This window comes from Echeneis naucrates, chromosome 5 (genome assembly GCF_900963305.1).
Source record: "Echeneis naucrates chromosome 5, fEcheNa1.1, whole genome shotgun sequence".
NCBI classification, from domain to species: Eukaryota; Metazoa; Chordata; class Actinopteri; order Carangiformes; family Echeneidae; genus Echeneis; species Echeneis naucrates.
In genome coordinates this window covers 26,679,827-26,705,055 of record NC_042515.1, presented here as the reverse complement: position 1 = coordinate 26,705,055, position 25,229 = coordinate 26,679,827, and the positions used below count along the sequence as shown (strand labels likewise).

The following is a 25,229-nucleotide window of genomic DNA, read 5'->3' as shown; positions in this document are numbered from 1 at the left end:
GGATTTTGGGGGGAGGGGTGGGGGTGTTCTAAGTATGTCTTGGCTTTTTGTAATTACATATCAAATAATCAAATAAATTAAATTTTTGATGTTGTTGGTTTAGTTTTGAGAGGAATAGATGCTGTAATATGAATGAATCTTGATACCACATTTATATCCAGCATTTGTACCCTACTTACACTTATACTTACACTGCTGAGGCAGCCCATCTGCTGATATCATGCTTAATGGAATCAAAAAGAGGATTTAAAGTGGTTTCTCAAATTTCATGCTATTTGTTTTCTGGATCAAATGGGTTCTCTGATTTAAGAGTTAAGAGTGATTGACCTGGGGCAGCACAGTCACATAGTGGTTAGCGCTGTTGCCATACAAGAAGGTGTGGGCTGGGTTCCCAGGCATGGAGCCTTTCTGTGCGGAGTTTGTATGTTCTCTCCCCGTGCAGGAGAAAAGTGTGCAGAAGAAACTATGAGCTGCTGTTGATATCTAAACTGTTTTGAACAAATAGCCATAATACTTGTCTACCTTTCAGGGCTGGATAGTAAGCAAATTGCAGAAATGATGACATATTTCTTCAATGCGGACCTGCCCAGGGTGCACCCTGCCCTCACTTAATGCCAGCTGGGATCGGCTTATCTGTGTATGTAGCTAAGTAAATTCCAACAGGGTGATAATGGAGGGCTCATCCGAAATGCAAACAAGTTACAACATTTAAAGGACTCATTTGGCCCTCTTAGTAATACAGCCATGACAGTGCATTTTGGAAAACATCTTGTTACAAATCTGGAAGTCATAGATGTTTTCAGTCCTTGATAACACATCTACATTACACACTAGATGTTTGGACATTTGTTTTTGTTGTTTAAGACTGATATCCTTGTTTAGGGCCCCAATGATCCTACTTTCTGAACAGTGAATGAAAACAAAGTTCTGCAAGATTACAGGAGAACTTACGAATGACTGCCGCACTCACACACTTCCTGATGGTATGCTGCCCTCTTGGGGTGCCAAACAGACATGACTTCAATTCACATTTTGCTGCCTTTTCGGACTGGAGAAAATGTGGCAGCTTAGTCACATTATTATTAATATTAATCGAGTCAAGGTTTTTGATCAAATTATTGTTGTAATTGGGTTTTCCTCTGCTTGTCATTTCCTTTCATGTTTTTTGATTTTAACATTTCACTCCTGTTGGTTTGGGTGGTCAAGGAGTGTATTTTGCCCATAAGTTATAAATAAAGTTGGTTTCAAAATTCCAGTGACAACAGAGTCGACTTCCTTGTGGCTTCTCGGTTTCTGTGACCTCTCCTTGACATCACGCCTATCTGCAGAGGGCTAGCTAAAGCGGTCAGGGAAGGAGATTATTGGAGTTTTTTATGTCTCATACTCAAAAGTGGATATTTAACCGGGAGCGGTTACCAAAACCCGACGAGTACGGCTCCTGCAGGGTACTATCTTGCTCCTTTCGCGGGTCTTAGCGAAGGCGTGCGTCAGTGGGTCACGTGCCCCCCGTGGCTCCGGTAAGACTCCGGCTCAGACATGGCTCCATGAAAGGACACATGGCAACTAACAGCCATGAACGAAAAACAAATTCAGCGTCTACTGACGGTGCTTCAGTAACAGCTTGACTTAGGTTCTGTCCAAATAACTCTGGCTCCATCCCTGGCTTCGAGTCACTATCAGCAATCCCGGTTCTGCTACATATTTGCTTCATTTCCACCGATATTTCGCCTTTCTAAGTTTCCGTGTGTTAAGCAGAAGTTCAGCATGGGTGTCCAGGGTTTCCAGGAGTACATCGAGAAGCAATGTCCCAGCGCTGTTGTACCGGTAGAACTCCAGAAGCTGGCTCGGGGAAGTCTGGTTGGAGGCGACCGGCAGAGACCCCCTCGGGGTCCGTTGAGGCTGCTGGTGGACGCCGAGAACTGCCTTCACCGGCTATACGGAGGTTTCTACACCGACTGGGTGAGCGGGGGCCAGTGGAACCACATGCTGGGATACCTGGCTGCCCTGTCCAAGGCCTGCTTCAGTGGCAACATCGAGCTCCTGGTGTGCTTCAATGGCGCCCTGGAGAAAGGCCGTCTTCACGAGTGGGTCAAACGGCAGGTGAATGAGAGACAGACCGCCCAGCAGATCATCAGCCACGTCCAGAACAAGGGCACCCCTCCGCCCAAAGTTTGGTTCCTTCCCCCTGTGTGCATGGCCCACTGCATCCGCCTGGCACTGCTCAGGTTCCGCGTCGAAGTGAGTGAAACTCGACCTGGCATTGCCTGTTGAGCAGATCCGGGGTTGCAGACATTAGCAACTCCGTGGCTAGCGTGCTAGTCGGCCCTCTTGTTACCACTACTGACTCCAGCCCTAACAAAGCTGGGGGCCTCTGGGTTAGCAGGGGCTGTGTGGCATCAGGTCTGTGCTGGGCTGTGTCTGGATTGTGCTGGCAGTGATGGACAGAGGCCAGGGTCCCAGAGGGCCTTGGTCTCAGGATGCAGAGGGGCTGGACACTGAAGCCAGTCAGTCACATGGACAGGAGAATTCATTATTTGATTATTTATTAAGCTGCTGCTCAACACCCATGAACCAGATAGTGTCTCTGAAATAAATGAATGCTTTCAGTCAGATATGACATGAATCTTAGCCAGCGTGAACTGACACTGATATGTCCATTCCATTTACATGTTCTGTGTCTACTGTCATTTAAACCCTTAACATCCTGAGTCCCAAGCTTTCTTTTAGTATGCATGCATGTGGAAATCCTTGGCCATTGTGATTGTACAGTGATCATTGCAATGTGCTTTAGCAACAACAAGTTGATTAAAACAAATCCACAAATGAGGTTTGGAGTTGAGTGAAAATAAGTATGCATAATGGCATAGAAAACCCAAAAGTAATGTCCTCAGATAAGGATGCAGGGTCTTAGGAGGTTAAGGTTGTCGATCAGATTCAGATTTTAGGCATCAGGCAGTAAAGTGGAACTGCTGGATGCCAAGATCTCATGGCAATGCAGTGATCTGTGTAATATGGTATATTCTGCTTCAGGCTGTCAGTGTTATGTTATTATAGTCTTGTAATGTTATGTTACTGATCACATTTCAAACATGTTTGAAAACACGAGTATTTCTGCCTGTTGTTTGGAGTAAGCATTTGGCGCCTCCTTCAAATCTGCATCTGCTCGTTGATGCTGTTTCTGCAGACCTTACTCAAGTGTCTGACTCCATGTCTGTGTTGGAAGTCTGTTTTGAAGCTTTCCCATCTTAAGCCTAATTCTTGTCTTGACCACTCCTCAGGTTGTCCAGAGCATTGAGGACCACCACCTGGAAGTGATAGCCTTATGCAGGGAGAATGGCTTCCATGGCCTGGTAGCCTATGACTCTGACTACGCTCTGTGCAACGTCCCATGCTACTTCAGTGCCCATGCCCTGAAACTTAGCCGCAATGGCAAAAGCCTCACCACCAGCCAATACCTGATGCACGAAGTGGCACGACAGCTTGATCTCAATCCAAATCGCTTTGTCATTTTCGCATCAATTTTAGGTTGGCATGACTATACTGATCACTAATGGACTTCACGGTTGTGATAAGGCTGACTAACATGACTATGGCTTAATGTATTTTACAGGAAATCACATACTGCCTGATGAAGACTTGGCTGCCTTTCACTGGAGCTTACTTGGTCCAGAGCATCCATTAGCATCCTTGAAGGTAAATGGGGGTTTTTTGATTTTTTTTTTTTTTTTTTTTTCCCCTTTCTTCTTACAATAACTGGACTGTCATCCCAGTGTAGAGTACTCAAATCTCCTGTTCTAAGTCATTTTCCTGAACACTGCCCTTTTTATTCACTTTATTCACTTTCAATAAGATTAAATGCCACTTAATTGAATTTCACTACACTCTTCTTTAAATCAAACAGCTGTTAAAATAGATGTGATATCCCTTAAGGCTCTGGAGGAACTGTGCAAACTCTGAGAATATAATTTCCAAGTTGCGATTACGTTACATTGTGGTAATTGTACTTTCAATGTATCCCTTGTTAGTTAACTAGCTTTTGGGATATATAATGCAAACACTATTAGAACACTATGGCAGTTTTGCACATTAGGATAGTAAAGATGTCTCGAGGCCTGTTTGCTGCTGCTTTGTTCAGGACTCTTCATCTGCTCATTAATATGCATTTGGTGCTCAGTGAGTTTTTTTTCCTGGTTGCAGCACCCTGATGTGGGATTTTCTTAAAACATCAATGTGTGTGCTTATGGTAAGGAAAGAACATTGGTGTAGTTTTGGAACAACAATGGAATGCTGTGACACTGAGGACAGATAGGCTCTGGATGCAAAACTTTGGGATGGGATCATGTCATTGTTGGGTTTGTGAGGTGCACTGCCTGTCATCATCTGACCTTGATCCAGGGATTACTAATCCTGATCTGTGCATGAATGTACATGGACATTTCCAACTGAGCCCTGCTGAAGGGAGAGGTGCATAGGGAAAAACACAAGTTTAGAAACTTTACTTTAGCACAAGCTTGAACAACGGATTCTTCACAGGCAAATACCTGATTGGTCCTAAAACACACACATTAAAAATCCTTGTATTGGCATCCAAATATTGCAATACTAGTACTGGAAATGCTTTCAATAATGTCTGGTGTCAGTGTATGAGTATATGCACTGATCAAATAATGCATACCGATTTAATAATAAATGTTAGATAGTTTCACACCTGTAAAATTAGGCTTGATGTGAAACCTGAGTAGTTAGGCTGCATACTGAACAGGCACATACACTCCTATCCAGGAGCGTAATGTACAAGGCTTTAATTCTAAGCAGCAGGGCTGAACGAGCCATTGAATTTCAGTAGAAATTGCTATGTCAGACATTGCAATGAGCAGATTGCAAAAGACTGCGATGTAGAAAATACTTCATGCAGCAAGTTGGACCCAGAGCAGAAGCATGGCTTCCTTCCTGTCATACTCAGCATTGGATTGAGCTCACCAATCTGATGTGACCTCAGCCAACTTTGAAAACACCCAGTTGGGAGATGAGGACAGCTCGCATGTTTTTAAGTCACCCAGCATGAAGATGGGTTGATATGGAGACCAAGAAATGTCATCATTAAAGAGCACTCACTCTCACTCATCTTCCACTTGCCCGTTTCAGGATCGCAGGGGGTGCTGGAGCAAATTCCACCCAATCCTCCAAGTGAGGGCAGGGTAGACCCTGGACAGGTTGCCAGTCCATCACAGGGCCAACACATAGGGATGCACAAGACAAGCAAGATGGACAATCACTCACCCTCATACCAACTGCAATTTAGAATCAACAATTGACATAGACATGCATGTTTTTGGACTGTGGGAGGAAATCTGAGTACCCAGAGGAAACCCCCGGAGGCACGTGGAGAACATGCAAACTCCACACAGAAACGCCCCAGGCCTCTGGATTGAACCCAGAACCTTCTTGCTGTGAGGAAACAGCGCTAACCACTATGCCCTACTGCTCAACTGTTTCTGGGTCACGTGTAGTTCTGGAGCCAATCCCAGCTGGCATTGAGTGAGGCCAGGGTACACCCTGGACAGGTCTGCATTGAAGATCCATCCATCCTCTACTGCTTTTCCGTTTCCAGGTCGTGGGGGCTGCTGGAGCCAATCCCAGCCAATGTTCGGAGTGAGGGCGGGTTACACCCTGGACAGGCTGCCAGTCCATCGCATGGCTAACACGCAAAGACACACAGAGATGAACCAAAAAAATCAACAAATTTATTCAGAAATCCAATCTCAATACCCGTAAGAAAATTGCCCAGTTCAATATTTTCATAGACTCAGCTTAGAATAATAGGAGCATGTGGCAACAACACACGTTTTACACAGGCTTAACCTTAGCTCTACCATATAACAATATCAATCATATCATAGATTTTAAATATGTTCAAATAAAGTGTGATGGTGGTTATCCTGGTTTGGATATCAGGAAGGAAAAGTGTTGTTAAAACACCTCTACTTCTATAATTCATTAATGGAACTTTCATAGTTTTTTGTGAGTCTTTACTGACTTCTGAACAGGAAGGGCAGAGGTTCAAAGGAAAGTCAATATGCCGTGTGTGTATTCTCAATCTATTTAAAGCATCACTGCTGAAAAATGTTAGTTGTAACAAACTGATTTGTAAAAGCTTTTGGATCTTTTTAGGGTTGGAGAGTGAGTTTAAGCGCCAGTGAATTCATCAAAGATGCAGATGAGAAGGCTGTGAGGTCAACGAAGTGCTGCCACCCTGCTGGATGAGTTCGATGTCGTGGTCTGCTCACAGGCATACAAGATCGGATTGGTTAATGGGGGAGTCAAACATTTACACGACAACAGTGCCAGACAGTTTTAGAGCTCAGTGTCTTAATGACACAGGGTACACTGTGAAGTCAAGTGGCCACAACAGCAGACAGGCGACAATCACCTGTTGTGTTGTCATTTGTGGTACGTGCATAACATTGTATGTGTGTGAGAGAATATAAACTTGATTAAATCCACACACTCTGTGTGTGAAGTTTGTACACTTTAAGTACTCACTGAAGTACCTAGTGGGTTTGAATACCGAGAAAACAAAGGATCTTACTCATATAAGACCTGTATCATGAAGATGGATTAACATGCCTGGGATCTCTTTTCATTACCTGGCTTCACTTACCCAAACATTTGCAATCCGGATAATCAGTGTCACGAAGCAGGTTATAAACTCACTAATTGAACCCAGATGCTTTCCATGTACATCAGTTTGTGTTCACATGAAAGGGGTGGGGTTTGTTGTATTTGACCAAATGCAGCATGGAGTCACAAGACACAAAGAGTAGCGTATTTCAAGATGGAGGAGCCAAGTGTGATACACAGAAAATATCAGTACTACAAATCCATTATTCAAGCATGCAGTGGAAAGACGCAGTGAAAAAAAATTGGAGCTTAACATAGAATATAAAAAATTGAAGATCGAAAAGTTTAGCTTGAGGTGGAAAATCTAAAGCATAAGAAAAAGGTAATTACGTCATGTACTATTTCAGGCATTAGATTAGATTAGATTTCCGTTATTGTCCTACAATTGGGAAATTCACAGTGTTAAAGCAGCAAAATAACTTAAGAGATAGAGAAAAACACTTAAGAGATAGAGAGAGCACAAAAAAAGAAAAAACAAACAAGCAAACCACAGAGACACACAATAGCAGCTAGTACTACCCATAGCAGCAGTTATAACTGGCTGGTTTCCTTCTCTTTTATATAAATATTGCGCAGTGTCATTTATTTTTACAGTATTATTCTAAGTGTGTGTGTGGTCTTCTAGGGGGTCAGTCCTGGTCATTAAAGGGTTACAAATGAACAATGAAGCTAAAATACATTTTTTTTTTTTTTTTTTTACAGGAACTGGAGAAAAGAACTCGAAAGAGTGAAATAAAAAAAACAAAAAACTAACTCTATGAGCTTAACCAAAAAAAATGTTCAATGATGGCCTCTCTTACTGCCCTCCATGAGGAGTAATCAAGGGGTGATGGGGTCCTCTCCCTCTGGACAGTCACTATTTTGTGTAGTACAATGCATGCAGAAATTATGTTGTATGCCCGGTCTGGGGCCTCCCTCAGCCCACAGAGACAGGTGGCATTGGTTTTGGAGAGGGCCACATTGAACTGGGTTTTTGGCCCTGCATCAGGGTCAGGATAGGGCGTCATCAAATACGGGTGGCATGCATATCCCCTGTCCCCCAGCAGCCCTCCACTGAATTGTCCTAAAGTTAAAAAGAAATAGCCTTGATGAGTATCACATTACAGTATAACAGAATATAATGAAGATAATATGCAGTGTTACGCTGCTCAAATCTTTTGCATAGTAGACAGCCCTGCTGCTTGCTGAGGTCAACAGCATACATGAATGAATAAATGAATGGATTATCTAATCAATTAATTAACAAAAATAAAATTTGCATTTCATTTTCCTGTTCTCGTCCTGTAAATCATTCCCTATGGGATTATAAGACATCACAAGAAGGTTACAAATAAATGAATTAAAAAACAGACTTCTGTAACTTACCTGAGGCAAAGAACTGCAGCACCACACATCCAGTCTGGACTATGTCAGCTGTCAGAGAGCTGCTGTTCTCAGCATCAGGCCACTCAAAATGTGGATCTGTATCTCTCATACCAAACCCGGAAAATCAAACGAGTTAAGTCTGTCTCTGAACTTCCTCTCTCTTTTCAGTACTCTTCTTCCAGTTCTAGTTCCCACAGTAATGGGTTTGGGCTCATATTAAAAAAAAAAAAAAAAGCGGGTAGGTAATTTTCCAGACAATTGGGCAGTCTTATATACCTGCCAAGCTCAAATCCAGAACCTCCTCTAGAGCAGGTTAGGCATTCCACATAAACTAACATTGCAGCATACACCAATAAAAAGTAAACCAGCTTTGTGACACCAAAAAGCCAGGATTAACCAGGAAGTTACCTCCATAAAATAAAGTCTGGCTTTGTGATACAGGCCCATAGTGGTGGTCTGTAACAAAAGGACTGAATCAAATGAATGTTCATGTCACATTTCCCAGTTTCTTGGTCGCCATCGTCTCATCTGGCAAATTGACAAGGAAAAGGTGACTTTTAAATGTTGTGAACTGAAACTACATTAAAGCTCATTGTAACACAAATGTTGTTGTGAAATTCTGTTCAAGTGTTGAAAGCTGCTGTGCAGTGTCAGTATTGGTCTGCAGCTGCTGTCACTGAGACATTTCTTTACTTTAATCTGCGTTTGAGGGCAAGAGCTCAGCCAATTCATTGCAGTATAAACAGCAAGATGAACTAAAATGCAGATGACATACGAATTTAACGGCAGCTAATGATTGTGATAAGCTGTGAGTGCTCTGCAAACATGGCACACAGTGCCATGTCTGACTGTAATCCAAAGCAGGCCAGACCCAGCTCTCAAGGCTCATCTCACTCGCTCACTGAAGTGCAAGCATGGGGTTCAGGTGTATACACCGTAATAATAATAAAATGTTTTAACCCCAACCTCCCAAACCATCCCCCTGGCAGAACCTGGAGAGACCCTCAGAGAAAAAGAGAGAACGAACAAATTCCATATGGAAAGGCCCTAGGTGGGGTTTGAACCCAGAAATGCATGTTCTGTATGGACAATCTCATCTGTAACTGAAGTACTCCTCAAAATATGATCGGCTGAGCTGTTGTGAATTCTTTCCACAGGTGCGTGCCCACCAGCTTGTGCTCCCACCCTGTGATGTTGTCATCAAGGCTGCAGCCAATTATGTCCGAGATATCCCAGACATCACTGACCTGGAGGCCATCGCCAAGGACGTCTTCAAGCATTCACAGGTAGAAAAATGTTATGTGTCAAAAGGCAGTGGCTCATGTGAAGAACTGTCCAGTCACCGTTTATCTGCAGCAGAGATGTTTAGGATAGGATGTAGCTTATTTTGATCACATGCTGTGTTGATTTCCACCCAGACGTACCTTGAGAACTTGTGACCAAATTGCATTCACTTGTATTTCATTGTGAAATAGAAATGCAGCTTCACACTAGAGGCAGCTGAACATTGTCAGTTTTTTACATGTTGCATGTTTGTTGCTACTTGTTTTGGTGGAAAGTGAAACTGTTTCGCCTCACCCTGACAGACCGAATAATAAATCATGAATAAGATGGAGGTAAAATTAGCATACATAACACAGTTTGAGTGTCATCTCATGTCGTATCAGAGTCACCATTTCCTCTCATTTGAGTTTCACAACCAAGTATCTACTTCGAAGAAAACATGGCTTAATGTTTTATAGCATTTTAAGAAGAAACACCTTAGATCACCTCAAGAGTGAAATGAAAAATATCATCTTTTCCATCTGCAGGCCAATCAATTTGGCTGCTTCCTGCTTATGTACAGTAAATAATAACGTTTGTTCTACCTTTCAGTCGTGCACTGATGACAAAGTGATACGCTTCAAGAAGGCAGTGGCATACTACTCATTGGCCAGCAAACCCACCTATCTCCCTGCACAGATAGGTGGGTTTCTTTGTGTGTGTGTGTGGTCATCCTGTGCTGAAGACAAGTCTGTGTCATGTTGCTTCAGTCAACGCTTATCATCGACAGACCTGGTTCAGCAGAGGAATGCTGGAGATGAGCAGCAGAGAGGGCTTCGAGCTGGTGATCAGGATTTCAGTAGATAAATTTTTTTTTTTTTGGACAAAGTAATTTTGAGATTGATTGTGGCTGCAGTGGATAAAATATCAAGGGTATCCATTAAGGGCCTTTGTCGTGCTGGGTGATTTATCAAATTTTTATTTTCAGTTTTTACCTTGAATGACTATCAAAACAAGATCATCAAAAAAAAAAAAAAAAGATATTCCTGCGTTTTGTTTTGCAACAATTGCTTCCAGGTTACATTTCATTTTACAAAGGAGTGGTAAAGTGTTTATTTAGTCTCAAAGTAGAACAGATGGGATTGTTACTATATGTGGGGTAGTTACATGAGAGACTGTGTGTCAGTGTTAGTTATCTGTGGATGATGGAACAATATATAACTAGTTTCTTCTGGTTAACAGTTAGCAATTAACTGAAAAAAAAGAAGAAAACAAACAAACACAGCGAACAGTTAGCCCTAACCCTAACCCTAACCCACGATCTTGCTGTGAGGCAACAGCGGCAAATGCTATACCACTGTTCAGCCTTTTCTTCAACGTTTAAATCCAATTAAATCATCATAGGTCCAACATTGATCACAATAATCATGCTTTTGATTTTTACAGCAGGCCTAGGCTTTCATTTTGATTAAATTCCATTTAACAAAATTTATAAAAAATTTGGTTTCTGAGAAACTACTAAAATTATTGTCACTGTAGTTATTGTAGGTGACTAGGCTGTGTGTATGTAATCCTACCTTATTAAAGTAAAATTGCAGCTGCTCCAGTTTAGATGTTGCACGTGCCCATATTGGGATTGTGATTATATTTGGATTAATTGTGAATTGTTTCCTCAGAAACAAGTAGAGACATGAAGTCTGTTGACCGCAACTCCTGCCTCTTCAATCTGAATAATGAGGCTTTTTGTGCATCTTCCACAGTCATACCAAAACACATGGGAGTGCTTGCTGAAGTGCCATCTCCAAAAATGATCAACATTCCACAGGTGGTGTTGCCTGTAAAATCAGGGGTAAGACTGAATCCCCCCATGAAGTACTGCACATGCTTCAGCTTCATGAGAATTTTGTTGATGTTTTTCTTGTCTGTCTTCACGTCCAGCACTTGTATCTAGACCCTCTGGAAGCAGTGGAGAAGGACCTTCCTGAGCAGAACAGCCTCAGCAACATTACTCATGAAGGAAAGCACACACCTCTGTATGAGAGGTCCTCTCATATCAACCTGGGCCAAGCTGCTAGCCCCAACCACAGAGAGGCGGCTTTCTACAATGCATCCTCCTCTTCCTCCTCAGAGAACGAAGAAAGCTCAGACTCAACTGCCAAGTGAGTTCATTGCATGAGTCCTGCTTGTTAGTGTCTTTATTTGTTGGAAGACAGACCCCCTGCCTGTAGCACAGTGATTGCATTCGTGTTTGTATATAGGAATTCAGTACAAGACTAGGTCAGCACTTCTATGCTTATTATAAGTGTGATAAATTGAGGATGACTTTGGAAAGTATGGTGAAAGAGAGTTCTCAACGAAGCATTTGTGAAATGAAATGCCGATGAACTGTGGACACCAAACCATCAGGGGCCAACTTCACTGGTAAAAAATAAGCCAGACCTCATTTCAACTGCTTGTGTGTGATTTTCTTTGAATGGCCAAAGGTCATGTCCACAGGTGAGGGTTGGAGCCAAGATTGACCGCTAAATAAAGAACTGTGGTTGGTGGCTGACTCCTCTCTTAACAGCCACGCTCTCCTAAAGTAGTCCCATAATTACATACATTAGTGACCTCAGGCAAAGTGCTGTTGAGACACATTTGTGTGTACTGTGATGTGAATTTGAGATGGCGCGCCTATGTTGCAGTTAAGTACAGCAACTAAAGAAATTTTTAATTTTAAGACACTAGACTGCAACAGCTGTACTTCAATATACATGAGTTTATCAGTTTATAAAATATACTTTTTATTTTTGTTTTTCCTGAAACAATTAAGTATTGTAATTTTTAGCTGTTACAACATAATGCTTTAGAGGAAAATAGACTATAAATCAGGGGATTGATTAGCAGGTGTGGCAACTGTGCGATTGACAGAGAGAGCAGGTCAGATCCATTCCTCACTTCTCCTTAGCTCCACCTTCTCCTCCAGTAAAAATCAAAATGGCTTGAAAGCAGCAACTCACAGGCTGATTTTTGGTCCTATGTCATTGTGAAGACATTTTGAAGCAATTTTGTGATGGTTTGTGTGATTTCTGGTGCATTTTTCAGTCTGATTAGATTTTGACCTCTTTGGATCTGGACAATTGGTGCGTTTCCATTACCCCTAGAAATGCGCAAAATCTAAATATCGCAGGAATTGGTAATGGTAACAAATATCAAAAGGTTTTTACACTTGCATTAAATGGTTTTTCAAGATATATCTATTTAAACAGTATGTCGCAAAATTGCAATGGAAACTCTGAAAACTTTGTTTTCCAAAACCATTGAAACGCACAATGCTTTTGTCCATCGTCCTGAAAATGGAGTGTCCCTGGGTGAGATTTTATGAGATTAATGGTATGTCCCAAAACTAGATGAGTACAGTTCATTCAGAAAACCTTCAATCAGAACACCTGCAAGTTGTAATTCTACTTTGTTGAAATTTTAGAAATATTACTTTCACTGTTTAACTGCTATAACTGTACTGGAAAACCAACTATTGTTATTTCTGTATGAGAGACTTTCTTCATTTCCCTGTTAATTGTGTTGATGTTAGGCTCATACACTTACTGAAGTCAGACTGCAAATATTGAATGAAATCAAACAGAAAATACTGTCAAACAGCTGTTGCATATTTCTACAAATACATGACACATTCATTTTCTGCCTACATGTATAGGCCAACATAATGGGCCACTACCAGTCTCTTCCACTGCTACATTGGTCATCATGTGTTTGTTTTTTTTTCCTCCCCCTCAGTCATGTTGGTGATCGTAAAGGGAGATGGGAAAAACATGGAAGACCTTCTCATGCTGAGATTCCTTCTCTGCTCTCCATGCCAACCAGGAACCACATGGATGTGACCATCCCGCCTCTCCCTGCTGTGGCCCCTGAGGTGTTGCGGGTGGCCGAGCACAGACACAAAAACGGCCTTATGTACCCTTATATCTACCATGTTCTCACCAAGGTCAGAGGGTCTGCGTCACTTTGAATCTTTCTTATGTTTGTCTGTCTGAATGTCCATTCTAAATGGATACTAATGACACACACACACACACAGTTGTTAATGTAATTCAGTAGTGTTGAGGTAACTTTATGTATCTTTGCAGGGAGAGATCAAACTGTCTGTCACCATTGAAGACGAAGGTAACAAAGACCTGCCTACAGCAGTGCAGCTGTTTCGGCCCATCCGTCAATATGTTTACGGAGTGCTCTTCAGCCTAGCACAGGTCAGGAAGAAGGCTGAGAGACTTGCTGTAAGGAAGAACTACCTCCCAGAATGTGAGTCCTGACAATGACTACTCACCCACTCTCCCTCTTTCCCAGCTTTAGTATTTGTATGGCAAAATAACATTCACGTCCGTCATCCATTCAGTAACCCATAATGACAGAGTGAAAACATTTCTTGGACAGTTTTGCTAATACTTATAAAACAAAGTTCTTTTGACAAATTTTTTTGTTAACAATCATAACCATTTATTAGCACATTACTTGATTTGTGGTGGTATCCCACAAAATCAACAGATACACACATGCTGACAGCCTACTTGTCCAAGTTGGACTGGCCATTAGGACCTCCAGGAGGAATATCAGCTTATGTTTGTGCATGTGAAACTTTGACTTTAGTCTCAGGTGGATATTCAGGGATCATCAGGCCAAACAGGATTCAGCTCTCCACAGATTTAAGCCACCAAATCAGGATAATCGCTCTTCAGTAAAGCTCACAACGTAACAAAAATTAGATATGATAACAGATTTTCATTCACTGTAAAAAAAAAAAAAAATTACAAAAGTATATTTTGTATAGAACACAATAACCAGCTTAAAATCTATTGTGTTTTCACAGAACCTATAAACATGTCTTCCAGTCCATTTTCTTATTCATTTGAATAAGAAAGTGTGTGCAAACTTTTGACTGGTAGTGTATTTAAGAGGATAGGAATCTCTCCTCAAGAGCAGAGTGCATCAACAGTTGACTCTCTCTGTCTTTTTGTGTACGACAAGCACATGTGTACTCTAAGTGTCCACTCAGTGTGTTATTGATGTCAGGAAAAACATATGATATGTGTTATGGTTCATTAACTGCAGTGATGCTCCACAGAGCTGCAGCACCAGACCTAGTCCAGGACAGTGCAGATACAGATAAGCTCATTTTAACTAGATCAATCAAACCTCTCCAGTTTGTTCTGTCTTTGAGTTTTCTCAAAGGTTGACTCGATCTGCATCTGACCACAGACACACAATTCAGCACAATTCGCACTTTAGGCTGCATTCTTGTCTCTATTATGGACATATTTGTGTTCATATTCACGTTTTATGTAGTGTTGGTGCTGTTGTGTCCCGTTGAGTTTTTCTGATTACTGTTGCAGACAAACTAATACCCATGTTTCCATCGCCCCTGACATTTGTAGAAACCAGGGTAGGAGTGAGGACTGGCTCTAACCCTAACCCGAACCCTAACCTCTGTGCTCTCTACTGATTGAGTGGTAGTCTGTCAAACACACAGTAGGCATGTCCCTAAATCCATTCTCTGCTTTATGGTATGTTGGACATTTAAAGAGTTTACTTCATACTTTTAACAGGACTTGAAACTAGTACAGCCATTTTTACATAGACTTCCATACAATATGACTTCTTTTTACAAGCAGTGGCGTCGCCCCCTGATGGCCATTAGATAGAATTAAAGTTTAAGGTTTTTAATTGTTATGACCCAGAGTCCAGGTCCACCTAAATAGATAATCTGTGTGATTAACACACATCTTTTCAAGCCAGATTTCATCACACCTTTTTGAATCTTGCCTCTGACAATATCCTATACTCATTAAAAAAACAATCTGTCACTGAAAATACTTTAAAATAAACTAAAATTACACATTTTCAAAAAACAAAAATAAACAAGCAAAGCTGCTTTAAAAACAAATGAAAAATAAACTGATAATGAAAAGTTAGAAGAAAAGCCAAAACTTTTTAAACATTTTCATAAATTATACACATACTTTTTGAGAAAATTTGAAAATATATTTTGAGTTTTATAGTTGGGTTATTCAATACAGAGTGGTGGCAATTTGATCCATTTAACTGAAATGTGCCATTCAGATTTCTGCTGATACTTCGGTCCATACAGTGTATCGGCCTCCTCTCACCTTCACCTCTTCTGCCCTGACAAAGGATTTCAGTCCTTGGTGACATTTTAAATGATTCGAAGACACTTTATGAATGCAGGATCTGATATCTTAATTCTTGTTTCTCTCCACAAGACATTCATGTCATGGTCAAAGAATGGGCGGCCTGCAAAGGCAAGTCTCCCCACACTCCTGAGCTGGTGGAGGCTCTGCCCTTCAGGGAGTGGACCTGCCCCAACCTGAAGAAGCTGTGGTTGGGAAAGGCAGCGGAAGACAAGAACCGCAGAATGAGGGCCTTCTTGGCCTGCTTGCGTTCGGACACTCCAGCAATGCTGAACCCTGCTAACATCCCCACACCCCTCTTGGTGCTCTGTTGTGTGCTACGGTGAGTAGACTGCTAAGCTCCAGAGCTAATTGTGAGTTTATAGAGATTCATGGAGTACATATCACTGTGTAGATGGCAGGAGAGTCCAGTGTGTAAACCGAAAAGGAGTGAGGATGTGTGAGGATGCAGATCAGTTCCTGGTTGTTGTAACCCTCTCACCCCTCTGTGTTTTGCTTCAGGTTTATGTTACATTGGCCAGGAGTAAGAATTTTGCGTCGTAACGAACTTGACGCTTTCCTAGCCCAAGCACTTTCTCCTAAACTTTATGAGCCTGACCAGCTGCAGGAACTGAAGGTGATTTTGTAGTGCTTACTGTATGAGGAGTGTTCGAGAAACACACAAATCATGAGTGACTTGTCAATCAAATGCCAATGCTTTGTCAGCCATAGACTGAGGAGGAATTGGCTCCTGTGTGATTTTCTGTTGTTTTGTTTTCCAAGTGTGGATGGTTTACCAACACTGTCTCAGCCATCTCTAAAAATCCCAGAGCTTGGTTCTCACTTGGCTTGTAAATGTAAAGCATCCACATCCTCTCTGGTCCTTGTGGTCTGTGTGTGTGAAGCTGTCAGCTCTGTCATAACATGTAGATTGTGTCCGCTGGCTTCTTGATTTGGCTGCATTAGGTTGTATACTGCTGGATTCTAGCAGCAGGGAGTGAATGAGTTGCTTATGCTTCTTCTGTGCTTCGCTTTGCACTTCATTAATCTGACACTCATGTGAACTGCTAAGCTGTTGCTTCTTCTCGTTCAGACATGTATAAGAGTGCAGCTGTTTCTCCTCCACAGATCGACAACCTGGACCCTCGAGGAGTCCAGCTGGCTGCTCTGTTCATGAGTGGAGTAGACATGGCTCTGTTTGCCAATGATGCGTGTGGGCAGCCGATCCCCTGGGAGCACTGCTGTCCATGGATGTACTTTGATGGCAAACTGCTTCAGAGTAAACTCATCAGGGCCAACAGGGAGAAAGCCCAGCTCATTGACCTCTGTGATGGTCAGGTAGCCTGATCCACACTACTCAGAGGTCTGCTAAACATGCATCCAGCCAAAGGCCACTGTGTGACTCAGATTTGCCTGGACACTGTACATCTAAAAGTACAAGTAGCCTGGTCCAGGTTGCATCTGTTGCCTTTTTAATTGATGTAGATTTTCTCAGAAGCATACACCTTCATTCTGTTCTTCTTCAGAAGTGTTTATAGTGTTCAGCAGTAGTGGTGTTTCACTTCTTCTTGTGCCAGACTGGAGACACTATCAGGTCTGATCACGGCCACAGACAAAGTTAATGACTCAGTTCAGATATAGATGAACACCTCAGAAATGGAATTTAGATTTTATGCACATCATTTATTCTAACAAACCAACCAAAATGCCTTCTGTCAATGATTTCTGTTCACACTGACGTGTTCGGGTGATTAACTAATGCAGAGATGCAGCTGCATTTGATAAAAAAAAAACTGTAAAAAGCACAAAGAGATGCAGATAACAAAGGGAAACCAGCTGACACTGGGCATGTTGGAGATTTTAGCCCAGTGTTGTTTTAGCTCCGACCTTGTCCTCTGTTGTGCCACTCAGCATCTCCTTTACCTCTATTTTACCGTAAGAAAATCTCGAAAAATCTTTTATTTCTGACAAGTTGGAAATCTTATGCTCTCACATCCCTGATGACCAGCAAAGACTTTAAAACATACTTTTTTTTTTTGGTAAAACATGAAGCAGGTGGGTATGGGGCTATTGAACCAACGCCACATGAGCAAGGTGTGACAAGAGCTGTGTCCCACTTCAGGGGTGTCATCCTATCCAGAGGTTGTATGGCTGTCCCTCAGGTGAAAAATATTTCTTTTCTTGGGAAAAAAATATCCTTCATGGCCCAAGATTAGTAGAGCACAGGTAATGAATGTAATGTGGCAGCCAAAAACCGAGATTAACATGTTTAAATCAAAGTATTGGCTTTCATCTGAAGACACAACTATTAAAACCAAGAATCAAAAAATCTCAGAAGTTTTAATGTAAAAAAAAAAAAAAAAGTTACATTTAGTCAAGGTATAACGGCCTTGCCTTGTGACATAACAATAAAGGGTGAACCAGTTGGATATGCAAAGCAAAAATCCTCCACAAAACAATCTATTTCTTTATGACTCAGCCCTATTAGTCTACAATGAAGGACCACACTTGGACTGTATCCTCTGTAGGAACCTAAATTGTGAAAAGGCATCAGCAATCATTAGTATTTATCAAAATGGACTAATTTTGAAAATTAAAAACTAGAATTAATAGAACCATAACATAACAAAGACAGCCACACAAGGTCTGACTAGTGACAGTCCTATCTTGAGGACAGCCCAAAATACATGTTTTAATCTGTTCTGTTAAAATCAAACACTGCAGCCTGAATCCACTTGTCCTCAGTTTTGGATTGGATGCTGCTGCCAATGTAGAAGATCATTGTAGAAATGGTTAACGTGTTCATTTGACTGTGGCTTTATGTCTCCAGCCTGAGCTGGTTACCAAGGTAGAGAAGATGCGTCAGAGTATCTTGGAAGGTCTCGGCTTTAGTCGTTCTCCTCACCCTCCTCTATTTCTGCCGCCTCCACCCCCTCACGGGATGCCTTTCAATGCCCCCACCTCTTCCTTCTGCCCACCAACCCCAATGATGCTGCCTCAGGGGAGAGGTAGAGCAATGCCTGGTAGGTATAAGCACAAAAGTTAATGGAATATTTAGTTTTGTGTTTGGTCTGAAAATTGTTCATCTTTAGCTATTCTTTGGTTTTATCTGAAGTTATTTGATGTATTAGTTGATTTCAATTCTTCCTTCAACATTCAGAGGAGTGAGTGACTTCCAATGATATTAACCTACTACCTACCTACTACAAGTGTAACATACCGAAAAAAGTGAAGAGGTCTGAATACGTTCTGAATTTGAAATTGAGCACAGAGATTGACAAATTGCTTTCCCCTTCTAATGAGGAATTCAAGGAATCTCAACACAGGGTGGGAAGCTAGAGATTGCTGGTACTGTGGTGGGTCAGTGGGCTGGAGCTCGACGCAGAAGAGGAAGGGGTGGTTACCCTCTCCAGGTGGTGTCTGTTGGTGGACCAAATAGTGGGTAAGGGTAAAAAAAGAAGTCCAGATGTGTTTTTTAATTCTGGTTGGTATGTATGAAACTTAAGGAGCATTAACCATGTGGATTTTTACCTCTGCAGCCGTGTGAGAGGAGTTATTTCCACACCTGTCATAAAGACGTTTGGTCGTGGAGGCAGGTATCACACTCCAGCCTTCCAGAGTCAGGGAGCATTCCTGGTAAGTCTGTGTTGGGTTTCAATTTAGATGGGCCACCATTTTGTTGGACTTTGGTGGTTTATTGGTGATTGGCATTCAAATCAAATCAAATCAGATTTATTTGTTTTTGCCAAATCATAACAAAGTTACATCAAGGCACTTTGCATATAGATCAGGTATAGACTAAACTCTTCATAAAATTTTTTAAAGAGACCCAAGAGATCCCCCCATGAGCAAGCACTTGGTGACAGTGGCAAGGAAAAACTTCCTTTAAGAGGCAGAAACCTTGGGCAGAACCAGACTCGGGGGGCGGCCATCCAAAGTTGAGTAGAGTAGGGAGAGAATGACAGCAGGAGGAGGGGATATTCAATACAGGTGCAGGGAGGAACATTTGATGCTGTATGGAGTTTGTGAAGAAATGGGAGTAGCAGGCATTGCAGGAACATGGGGTGGCAATGATTCACCACCTGTAGGATGAGGACAGGGAGAGAGAGGAGAGGAGCTGGGAAAGACAAGAGACTTTGAAAAAACATGGTTAGTATATGCAGTACACATGCTTGAACTGGGAGAAGCATGGACTTTGGAGAAACATGGTTATTGATATGTCAGCGCATCCAAGGGGGAGAGAGAGAGAGAGATGCTCAGTCCTTCCCCCAGTAGCCTAGCCCTATAGCAGCATAGCTAAAGACTAGATGGACTTTAACTTCTTAACTATAAACCCTGTCATACAGAAAAGTTAAAGAAAATTGTTAAAGAGTCTCCCCCCCGAACTGATACTGGAAATTGGTTCCATAGAAGAGGCTGAAAACGGAAAGATCTGCCTCTAGATTTACTCTTGGAGACTCTAGGAACCATAAGTAAACCTCCATCTAGAGAGCGGGGTGGCCTGCTAGGACAGTAAGGCAATTCAAAATTTACTAAACTATTAATACTAATAGTATTAATCTTAAATGATAACTTAATAACTAACTAACTAACTTAATATCAAATTTTTACCTTGAAAAATCACCAACAATTCCAAATCACCAATTCAGTCTCATGAAATACTATTAATTTGGACCTCTGACTCTAATTAACTTAATAACTACAGCAAATGTACCATTTTAAAGTGGAAGGATTTGGAGTTCTGCAGAGAAAAGTTTGGCAATATTCATTCTTGTGCAACATCCAATAGAGCAGCGGTTGTTTTTTTTTTTGTTTTTTTTTTAAAGAACATTTATTTAACAGTAACAAACACACAGGCACTATTATAATAGGGGCTATATACATGTTTGTGTGCATGTGTGTGTGTATGTACAGTTGAGGCCAAAATTATGAGCCTCCCAGGCTAATTTTCCTTTCCTTTTCCATTCACTTGTGCTATGTAGTAGCTTTTGAGGCATTTTTGAACATGGGGTGGTCAAAAATAAATAATAAACCAATCAGCTTTCGAACCATACCTGTGCAGTCAATTAGCTTCCGAACAACACCTGAGCATTCAGACAGCATAAAAGGACTCCAAATAACAGGGCACTTGAACACATTATTGAGAGGGACTACTTTTACTCACCATGCCAAAGACAAAGGAAATCAGTCTTGCACTCAGGAAGAAAGTAGTGGAGGCTCATTATAAAGTCAAAGGCTATACTGCCATTTCCAAGCGTTTCACAGTGTCTAGGACCGATGTGCGTTGGATCATTGCCAAGTACTAGGAGAAAAATTCTGTAACAAACCTGGTCATGATCATGAGTGCAAGATTTCAAGAAATCTCGAGAGCAAAATAGTCAGAGATGTCAGCAGATGATTGTTGCTGACCTGGCCTTTTCTGGAGTTGATGTTTCAAGGAACACAGTTGAGAGGGTTCTCCATTGTGGTGGGCTTCAGAGCCATTGTCCCAGAAGAACCCCTTTGCTCAAAGAGCAGCACATAATTGCCAGACTGAGGTTTGCCCGTGAACATTTGAAAGGTGAAGATTAGTTTTGGAAGTCTGTGCTTTGGCCCAATGAGACTAAACTAGTAACTAACCCTAACCCTAACCCTAACCCCTAACCTTTGGGCAGATTGATGTTGCTTATGTTTGACGAAGAAAGGGAGAGGCCTTCAAGCCTAAGAACACAGGTCCCACAGTTAAACATGGTGGTGGTGGCTGTTTTGCAGCTTCAGGCACAGAGAGCCTTGTTCAGGTGCATGGCATCATGAAAAAAGATAATATGCAGAACTCTGCTTGTAGTCTAGCCTTAGGTCGTCGCTGGGTCTTCCAACAAGACAATGACCCAAAGCATGCATCAAAATTGGTCCAACAGTTCCTGAAGGATACCAAACCCAAGGTCCTGGAGTGGCCCACACAGAACCCAGACCTACTGAGAATCTGTGGTGGGTGTTCAAAGTCAATGTCCATGCCCCGAAACCACACAATTAGTACCAGCTAGAACAATTTCCAGTGGAAGAAAGGACCAAAATCCCTCAGGAGACCTGTGCCATCCTAGTAAAGAACTATGCTAAGAGGTTATTGTTAGTTGTGGCTCAGAAGGAGTACACTATTGACTATTAAAGACTAGGCGGCTAATAATTTTGGATGCCGCATTTTTGCGCTTTTTGTTTCAACTCAGTTTGTCAAGAAAATATCCGAATCAAACTTACGCGACATTTTGTCTTTGTTATTTTGGAAACAAATATATTATAAACACTTTTGTCTAATTTCATAAGGGGGCTAATAATTTTGGCTTCAACTGTAAAGTGTAACATTGACCAAATGGCAGACAATGAAGCTAAAAGCAGGATGGCTGCTGCAGCCACATGTCTCATGTGGTCCTTTGTTAAGGCCGGCTGTTAGTGCCAAGGTAAAACTGGGGATGGTTACAGAAGTTGCTTTCAGGGTGAGTGATGTGCTAAAACATGTGCGAACATACAACAACCAGCATCAACTCCTGGTGTGGCTAACCAACAAATGAAATCTACATTTGTATGTACAAAGGTTAACAGTGCTTTTCTTCGCTGTGTTTGTTTTATGCCAGGTTGGCCCAGTGAACATTACCCAGCTCTTGGACAAGCACTGTATTTCTTTTTGCTTTATATTAGTCCAGTGTCCAGAGTCCAGAGATGCAGGTCGCTGAATTTCTTCTTTGTTCCTTGAGATGGTTGGTTTGCTGGTGTTGCTGTTAAGCTAGCAGTTGATGAATACCTTGAGGCATAATGCTTGCAGGAAACAGCATGAAGACATTGCGTTGAGTCTGCTGGCTTTCAGCTTATCCACTCTTAGAAATTTTAGGCTGGACCTTGAGTTGCTACCATGGGGAAATGAAGATCTGCAAAAGAGGTCAGGGCCTACCTCTGAGCCAGGAGAGCAAATCCAAGAGAGGCCTCAGAGGATCCAAGCTAAGACAGGATCTGGGGCCAAGGTGAATTCAAGGGCCATGAGGGAAGAGGCACCAAGAGAGAAGAGCAAGGGAAGGGTGTGTGAAAAGAGAACTAGAAGGGGAACAAAGGGCACGTGTTGTCCTGGGACAATTGTCATATAGTGACCAATAGCAGCAGTTTCTGTCAGTCTTCTCACATAGGTAAGAAAAGTTGAGCTTTGTAGGTTTTAACTTATCCCTTTCTTGAACGGGATGTGGCCCAACATCAGCGATGAGTCATTACATTTCTAATTAACAATACTTAAAGTTACACGAAGACTCAAGAGTTTAGATTTCCCTAAACTTTGGTAAAGCTTACCGAGTGACTGTTTAAATGCTGTAGTGAAGTAAAAATCGCTTTACTCCCATATTAGTTTGTCTCCATCTGTTTGATGTTTACACATCACATACTCACTCCATTAAATCAGGTTTTGCCAGTCCTATGAAACCCCCTGATCAGCCTTCCCATTAGAGATCCTTCAGACATGTTTGAAACTGTCTCAATCTTTATGGTTAGTATTTTTACAGGGTTCTCGCTCATAAAAAATATGCCAAGCCAAATTTTCTCTGATGTTCATCTACCCTGACTTGCTGGTTCAGAACCTGGATCAGGCCTTAAGCCCCATTCTCTACCTGCCAACTCCATGTTCACAGTTAGAGCAGAGAATAATAAGGTGTTCAGAGGAGGAGACATCAAAGAGACTCAGCCACATGTTTGATTCTCAGTCAGACCTTGACTCAGTTAAGGACTCTGTTGAAACCGGAATCAGGTCGATCAGAACAGCTCATGCGCTTGACTTGTTAATGTCGTTTGTTAGATTAACTAGCATGGGCTGACATTGTTGTTAAATTATCATTTCTGTATTGTTCCTTTAACTACTATTCTGAAATTGCTGTTTGCAGCACCACTGCTTCTTATCGTGTACCGTGTGCCACATATCACTTGAGCATCATGGCTCTTTGTATGAAAGCTACATGTACTACATTCATACAGATTAACTGTGATCTTACTGGCCATTCAAATTACTTTACTTTAAAACACATTCACACACTTGGTGGCTCATCAGAGCATATGTCCTGCTGTTGGAGCAAGAGGAAAGTTTCAAAAGATTAAGGCTTCATGTGCTCCAAAACAGTCCACAACAATCTTCAACTGAATCTAGATGTAGGATGTGTTGGGGAAATCAAATTACCAGGCAGTCTCAGCAGTAGTCACTATTGTTGAGAACAGTCATAGTAGTAGTAGTGATTTAAAGTTGAATGTATCTAAGTAGTCAACATATAGACCATGTTACCACAGTTGAATGATCTTTAATTATTTTTTAATGCAGTTCCTATATCTGTAACAGTCGTGGTTTGTCTGACCTTTGCCTCAGAGTAAGCCTGCTCATGCACCTGGACATGATGCAGTGAAGGAGAAGAAGAAGACCAAGCCAGAGGAGAAAAGCTCCTCCCCTGCAGGTTGTGACAACTCAACCTCAGAGAATGGCCTGGATGAAGGAGAGCAGGAACAGTTGAATGATGATAAAGAGAAAGCCACAGTTCTCATCCAACCTGAAAGTGCCTTTAGCAGTGATTTCAAGATGTGCAATACTGATCCTTACTTAAATGCACTAAATGATGATGACTTGGAGGCAGCTGTCTTAAAAAAAGAAGTGTAAAACTATTTTTCTAGAGAGGGCGAAGGATGAAAGATGGATGGATGCAGGGTTAGGAATATCTGGAAATTTGGAAAGCCTACCATCAATACACATTGGTCCTTTCAAAGAACCAGAAGATGAAATTCTGATCCCTCTCAACAAACACAAAATGTAAGACACATTACTAGTTAGGGGAGCCCCTGGTGGCCCTCCTTCACCACCAAGGTTTCTATGTGTTTATGAGAATGAGACTTTTCATTCTCTTAAAAAAAAAAAAAAAAAAGCTCCTAACAAGCTTTGTTTTGGGGATATTTTAGTTCTCATTACTTAACGCTCTTCCAGTACTGGGCACCATGTACTTGCCATTGTATTGCTATTAGTTGTGTGTTGTCATGGTAATTGCTTGATGAAAACCAAATGTATAAACACAAAAACAAAATGGACACTTGACTCATCACTTTCAGTTTGGTTCATATCAAAGCAACTTGGCTATAAGTTCACACTCTAAAATCAGAAGTCAATGATCTCTTCAAATTCTGATCACGACTTGATTTCTTCAAATATAGAGCTATAGTCTTACTGTTTCATTGAAAACCTTTTGCATGGTTTTACAGTTAAAGAGGTGTGTAATTATTATGCATGTTGTCATTCTTCTTCTATCTTTACAAGTACTGTGCCCATTTGCAAATAAAGGCAACGGCTAATATGAGTGATAGGCCATGACTGATGTTAACTGTTATCAACAAATTTGTTCAGACTTTGAATTTTTTTGTGATACTGACCTCTGTTGCATTTAATAAAAAAAAAAAAAGGAAGTTATCTAGTTACAGTGAAAGTGTATTCAAACTATATTGTTCTCTGTTGCTGTTCTCTGCATTAGTCAAATATCTGAGGGAACAAAATCTCATTAAAAGCTTGGATCAAAATGACCCATTTTGCAGCTTAAAGTACAAGTTTCCATCAGCCAGTTTAGTTTTGTGATTTACTTTAGTCCTGTGTTCACACTTATATTAGTCCATTTAACATTTCCACATAAGCCTCCTGAAGGGTTTTGTCTTTCATTAGTGATAAGAGAAATGGTGTACTGTATCCCCCTCCCCCAAGACTACATA

General features: G+C 41.5%; 1 protein-coding gene across 3 annotated transcripts; it reads left to right on the top strand.

The window, feature by feature from the left end:
• Positions 1-1,407: 1,407 nt before the first annotated feature.
• Positions 1,408-24,444, top strand: LOC115043065 (constitutive coactivator of PPAR-gamma-like protein 1 homolog). Of its 3 annotated transcripts, none has more exons than XM_029501151.1 (16): positions 1,408-2,100; positions 3,279-3,525; positions 3,611-3,693; positions 9,204-9,332; positions 9,922-10,012; positions 11,070-11,158; positions 11,248-11,468; positions 13,084-13,291; positions 13,434-13,605; positions 15,582-15,831; positions 16,011-16,125; positions 16,617-16,826; positions 18,319-18,511; positions 18,792-18,930; positions 19,028-19,124; positions 23,854-24,444. In XM_029501151.1, exons 1-16 carry the CDS (start codon positions 1,765-1,767, stop codon positions 24,136-24,138), a joined length of 2,865 nt encoding a protein of 954 aa, XP_029357011.1. In that variant the 5' UTR covers positions 1,408-1,764; the 3' UTR covers positions 24,139-24,444. The 3 variants fall into 3 exon arrangements, with proteins under 3 accessions (XP_029357011.1, XP_029357010.1, XP_029357009.1); XM_029501150.1 differs by having other exon boundaries at positions 1,412-2,238; positions 18,801-18,930; XM_029501149.1 differs by having other exon boundaries at positions 1,412-2,238.
• The last annotated feature ends 785 nt before the right edge of the window (positions 24,445-25,229 follow it).